This window comes from Nestor notabilis, unplaced genomic scaffold (genome assembly GCF_000696875.1).
Source record: "Nestor notabilis isolate BGI_N333 unplaced genomic scaffold, ASM69687v1 scaffold13102, whole genome shotgun sequence".
In the NCBI taxonomy this organism is placed as follows: Eukaryota; Metazoa; Chordata; class Aves; order Psittaciformes; family Psittacidae; genus Nestor; species Nestor notabilis.
In genome coordinates this window covers 5,840-11,828 of record NW_009919834.1, presented here as the reverse complement: position 1 = coordinate 11,828, position 5,989 = coordinate 5,840, and the positions used below count along the sequence as shown (strand labels likewise).

At 34.4% G+C, this 5,989-nt stretch overlaps 1 protein-coding gene across 1 annotated transcript in view; it reads left to right on the top strand.

Annotated features, from left to right (window-relative positions):
* Positions 1 to 5,428, top strand: part of TSPAN19 (tetraspanin 19) — a 10,695-nt gene extending 5,267 nt beyond the window's left edge. The window contains 4 exon segments of the mRNA XM_010010419.1: positions 658 to 768; positions 2,639 to 2,782; positions 4,085 to 4,168; positions 5,354 to 5,428. Coding sequence (XP_010008721.1) covers positions 658 to 768; positions 2,639 to 2,782; positions 4,085 to 4,168; positions 5,354 to 5,428 — 414 coding nt within the window.
* Positions 5,429 to 5,989: the final 561 nt, after the last annotated feature.

Below are 5,989 nucleotides of genomic sequence, written 5' to 3'. Positions count from 1 at the left end.
AGAGTTGGAGAAGCCTCATTTTTTCCCTGTTTTGTAATGACTCCTTCCAGTGGCCTAGGAGTTCTTTTCAGCATGCATTCCTTGCTACACCCTCTATGTGTGATCAGTTTGTCCACTTCAATTACTGTTGAAGGGGTATTTTAGCAGTGTCTGCAAAGACCCTAATATAGGGCCAACATGAACTGCTAACTCCCCTATCCCAAAGCAATATGTGACCTGGCCAGAATGTATGGTGCTCACATAGATTTGTATCACATTAGGTATAGAATCAATTTTGGTTTTCTGCTTATTGTTATACAGTGCTGTGCTTACTAAAAATAAGTATGAGAGGTAGGATTTAGTATTTCAAGAAAGATCAGGTGCATCTTAACTATGTTCCCTGTCTCTTCTGTCTCCATTTGGGCTAATCACCTTGTGTTCAACTGTTATTTTTGTGATTTGGATCACTTCATTTATCTTCCCCTTTTGCTTTCAACTTTCCTATTAGTGCAATGGCTATGACATATCTCAAATCATATTTGGCAAATTGATTAGAATACTGCTGCTTGCAAGTAACCCTTGAAGAAACCTGAGCATCAATAAGAGATCAAGGATTGTACTATCCATCCACATTATTTCAATATACATCTCTCAAATGCTATAAATATTTATAAACAGGTCCACAATCAATGGAACAACAGAATTGATGAAGTTATTTCTGAATATGGGAACAAGAGTCTGGTTGAGCAGGAACCTGTGTGGAACATTCTGAATGCTGTGCAGCACAATGTAAGGAAAAAAAACCATGAATTATCACCACCAAAAATACTGCATCAGCCAAAATATGTATTACCGATCAGAATTTACCTTAAAAAAACAACCCCTTTAGTAAAGGATGAGTTTTCAAGATAGACTGCTAATACGTGGGTAGGCAGATTCTTTGCTGTTATATGGATTATTATGGATGAATGAGATTAGGTTTTTGAAGGATCTGCAAATTTATGTGGGGGAAGACAGTTCTGGTCACTGAAGTTTACTGCAGATGAAAAGAACAATGTGTTTTCTAAAATCTTCTGCAGTGCTAAGTATCATAAAACACTTGGTCTGCTTAGGTCTCAAGACTGACCTGCACCATGGACAGAAATGCTATGATGTCAAAGCAGAGCTCCTACTGTGAGAGCATTTGAATAGGTATTGCGCTGGGACACTCTCAGAAGTAATGCTTAAAGCCTCAAATGAGTTTGTGAATCAATACTGTCAGTACACATTCTTAACTATTAATCATAATAATTATTGTGGCCTGGCAGCACATAATTTGTTTCCAATTTCGGAAAAGTCCTTTAAAGCACTTGTTTGGGATCAATTATTTTGAAAGTTGTTAGCAATGTTTATGTCCAGTGGCCTGCTATCCACCGTGCAAATTAATTCTGCATCATGAGCTTTTAATTACAAACACTGCAGCTTAACAATGTAATATGGTTTAATATATTTCTATAGACCAGCTGATAATCCCTTAACGTGACTTCTTGCCGAGGTGAATTGCATAGTTCTTGACAAATGTTGAAGGTAATTTATGATTCCAGATAACACACAAAGCATGTATGCCTGGACTCAAGAGTACAAATGCATTTGTAATGTATATTTAAAATCTGTTCTTTGAAAACCCAGTCTTCTCTCACTGCATTCATGATTTCTCTAGTGATCAATGGTGACACCATTTTGTCAGTGGTGCAGCTAGACTATGTGCTGGTATACTCTGAGCTAAAATATGACAGACTTTTCATCCCATAAAACAATTCAAACCTTTCTGAAGTTTCATCCTGATTCAGAATGAAAAACTGCTGGAATTTCCTACATGAGAAGAATTCCATTCTCCACATTGTTTGGTGATTTGGTTTGATTTTGTGTTACTGGGATTGAAATAAATTGTTCAGAAGAGCTAATTGATAATCCATTTGAATAGGGCATAGTATCTCTTGGTAAGAGTGGAGAGGTTTTGCAAATACAACACTAGAAGTAACAAACAACTAAAAGTTTTCAAAATCTGGTCCTTATTTAAGTTTCTCAATAAAAGTAAACCAGAGCGTATATGGTTTTATTTTTATTTATTAAAATATGTTTTATTAAAATCTTTCTGCCTTTACCACATTGATTATGAAACAATATTCATTATTTTTGTTTCCTATAATGTATAGTTTTCTTTCTTCATTTAGTTATACTTCACAGTGAGCATATCCTTAATATAGTTTACTGCTTACACACAATTTCTATACTGGAATTACTTTGGAAAATTAAGGGCGATTGATTGTCATAGTATTTTACTTTAATCTGGGCTGGTATTTTTTTTTACTTTTCCATATTTACTTATGTTCCAAAAGTCTAAAAGGATGTTCCTTTCAAAAGCATATTTTAAGATCATATTATTCTTAAGTCTGTACTATCCACCGGATATAATAGGAAATGCAAGATAGATACACTAGGGTGAATGACAGAGTCATAGAACGGTTTGGGTTGGAAGGAACCTTAAAGATCACCTAGTTCCAACCCTCTCTACAGAGAGAAACTATCTATCTAGCTAATTTAATCAACTATTAGCTAGCACTTGTGTGACAGTCTTTATAGGTGTTGTAGTTACCAAGTTACAGGATTTCTATTGTAGATGGAATGTTGTGGAAGATACAATGTTACACAGTGGGAAAGGAATAAAAACAAGGAAAACAGCACTCAGATCCCATGTTCATGCACAAAGTCCAGTCTGAAGAAATGGTTTTGTGATGTCCCAAGGGGTTCAACCTACAGCATGGTAAGAAATAAAAGACTTGTCTTGATAAATGTAACGTTTACTACTAAAATGGACTTGGGAAAAAAAAAGCAAAACCAAATAATAATAAAAAAAAACCAAAAAAACACCAACAAACCAACAAACCCCAAACAAACAAAAACAAACCCCAAAACATATTTTCCATCAAGACTTGGCTTACAAATGCCAAAGTATTAATAATATTCATTTTTTTATCTTTGGTCACTTTGAAAACTTGTTTTTTACTTGTTAGGTGTCAGTCATGTAATCAGTTCAAAATTAAGGATACTTCAAGAAAACAGGAGTTGTGCCTGATCAGTATTACATTGGGACATTTAGTAGTAGTTTATGAAGCAGAAAACATCTTGACATTCAGAAATCCATTCTGTGCAAATCACTGATGACAATGGGAACTGGCCATATATAAAAATATATGGTACATTTTCCATTTGTAATTACTGTTCATTACTTACAGAGTTTCAGCAATGTCTCCAGCTGTTTGTATTATCTGTTTCCAGAGCATTTCCAGTACTTTACAAGATAAAAGGAATGAGCAAAGCATTGAAATATGAGATGTGTTTCCCAAGAGCAGTTCATGTTAGCATTTGCATGTGTTAATGTAAAGGGGCAGTGATACATATTTCTTTCTTCAATATACCCTCACATGTTAATAGGACTGTCCAATGAGAACACAAATTCAATCAGCACAGGTTGTTTCTTGACAAGGCAGAACAGTAAATAATAGTAAGGATGTTATCAAATGACATCTGGTATTGTCTCCCTTTGCTCATCAGTCTTGAATTGTACTCTGTTTCTACAAACCCTTGTCATTATTAAAGATCACTTCAAATTATATAAAGCATTTGTTTTATTTATAGCTATTTTAATCTATGTAACAATTTATAATTCACTTTAAAAAGCAATAAAATAAACATAGACTGTGTTCTGGAAAATATGCACATGCATTTCAGGATGCACTCAGACAAAAACAAAATCACTTTTGATTGATTCACAAGCTTTGGAACATTTCCATATCAGATTTCCATAAATATTAGATATCATAAATATCATAAATATTTAAGAACTATCTGCTCAGTTCAGACAATTTTAAAAATGCTATAGCTAACTCTCTGTAGTACACTTTACTAATCTATTTACTTTCTGGCAAGTAAATATCGGAACCCATCATAACATGCAGAAAGTCCTATTCTATGTATTTTTAAAGTATGTTCTTATAAAGATGCAATATGTATTCCAAAGTTGAAATTATTTTTTATTGAAATCTGTTCATCTGTACTTGCTTAGGGATGTGAAGAGCATTTAAATATGTGGTTTGAAAAAAATGTTTTGATCTTAACTGCAATTACTGTCAGCCTGCTAATTACACAGGTAAGAGTATTTTTAAGCAAAAAACCACAAAATATTGATGTCCTGCTGGGGGTAAAAATCAATTCATTGCCATTTGGTTTTGGCACACTCTCCAAAATTTTGTAAAGCTTTCCATCAATTTTAATTAGAAGTAAGATCAAGCACTGATTACCAACAAACTCCCATATTTTCAAGCACCATCACAGATGCTGGTATTCAAAGTTTGTTGAATGAAATGTTTGACCTGACTTGTGAAAGCAAATGGCATTGTAAGGACAGGAAGGAGTTACAGAGAGTGTAAAACCTGTAGAGCAAAAGACCTCTTTTGTCCTGTATCTGTACAGAACCCAGTCCATGAATATGCTAAATCAAACAATGCAAAATCATGGAAACCCTCCCCTACCCCCCCATCTATGAGAAAATTTTATTGACTGAAAAGTAATAAATCAATATAAAAACAAAATCATATTAATAATGTCAACAAGAATCGATTGTTCCACAGATACTCTAATGTTTGAGTATCATCAAGCAGGCAGAAGGCTTTTTGAAAATATCTGAAATTGTGAGGCTGAAAATGAGTTTAGTTCATTTTTGCTCAGAGATTTAAAAGTATGACCTATTTTACCTCTCCCATATGTAGGACCTTTCCACAGAAGTATGCAATAAAAGCATTCCAGCTATGGAGTGGGCCAGTTCAGTAATGAAAATGGGTTTTATTCATACTTGTACTAGCTACTAGTACAAGCAAATACTACACTCATGTGCTAATGAAGTACATGAGTGTCTCATGGTCTTCGGTGTACTGTCATTGACACCACATTGTCAGATGGGAAAGAACTGTTATCACCATTCAAGGGGCTAAGACCAAGAACTGTAGAATCATAGAATCATTTAGACTGGAAAAGATCTTTAAGATCATTAAGTCCAAACACATTTGGATTCACAGGGGACTGAAAAACTTGACACATAACGATTATTTGCCACTTGAAAAAGATTTCAAGATACTTCTGTGGATGTGGCTTGCTGGAGGTCACACTGCAAGCCTGTGCCAGAGCAGAAAATTCAGCTTATATCTTCTGGCACATGTCCTGATCATTCTCCTTTATCTGCACTGTCATTCATAGGATAGCAATCATATTGACTCTGTGATGAGTGACTATCAGCACTTTCTTTGCTGTTTCTAAATCATCTTTTTTTCTTTCTCAGATATTTTTGATCACACTGATTGGTCAGCTGTTTAGAAACATCAGAAAGAATGCTATTTGGCCAAATGAATCATGAACTCTTCTGAACATTGCTGTGATGCAAGAATTATCTGATCCATGCCTGAGACAGTCAATGAAATTACTTCCACTAAAATTAGGATATGGCTTTACATATTGTAATCATTAGGATATTAACATTTGGGGTTTAATATGTTTGTTTATTGTTTGTGGCTATGGATATGGTGGTATGATACAAAACTATGTATTAAAGTATGAAGTATTATGCCATTTGCTACCTGTTTTATAAAACATCCTTATCAGCTTACTAGTAGTTTTCTGAGTCTCTGAAACAGCTTGTTCAAAGTGTTGTAAATAGTACTGTATAGTATAATGAATTTTGAAACAGAAGGAACCCTTTGTCAGGTTCAGTCAAGAAAAATATTTAAACATTGCTGATACTTCTTTAGGCCCTTACCTTTCCTTCCAGTCCTTCTCTGTTTTTTCCTTGTCTGCTGTGCAATTTAATTTCAAATATCATAGAATCATAGAATAGTTAGGGTTGGAAATGACCTTAAGATCATATAGTTCCAACCACACACTAAACTACGTCGCCCATGTCTCTGTCCAATCTGGCCTT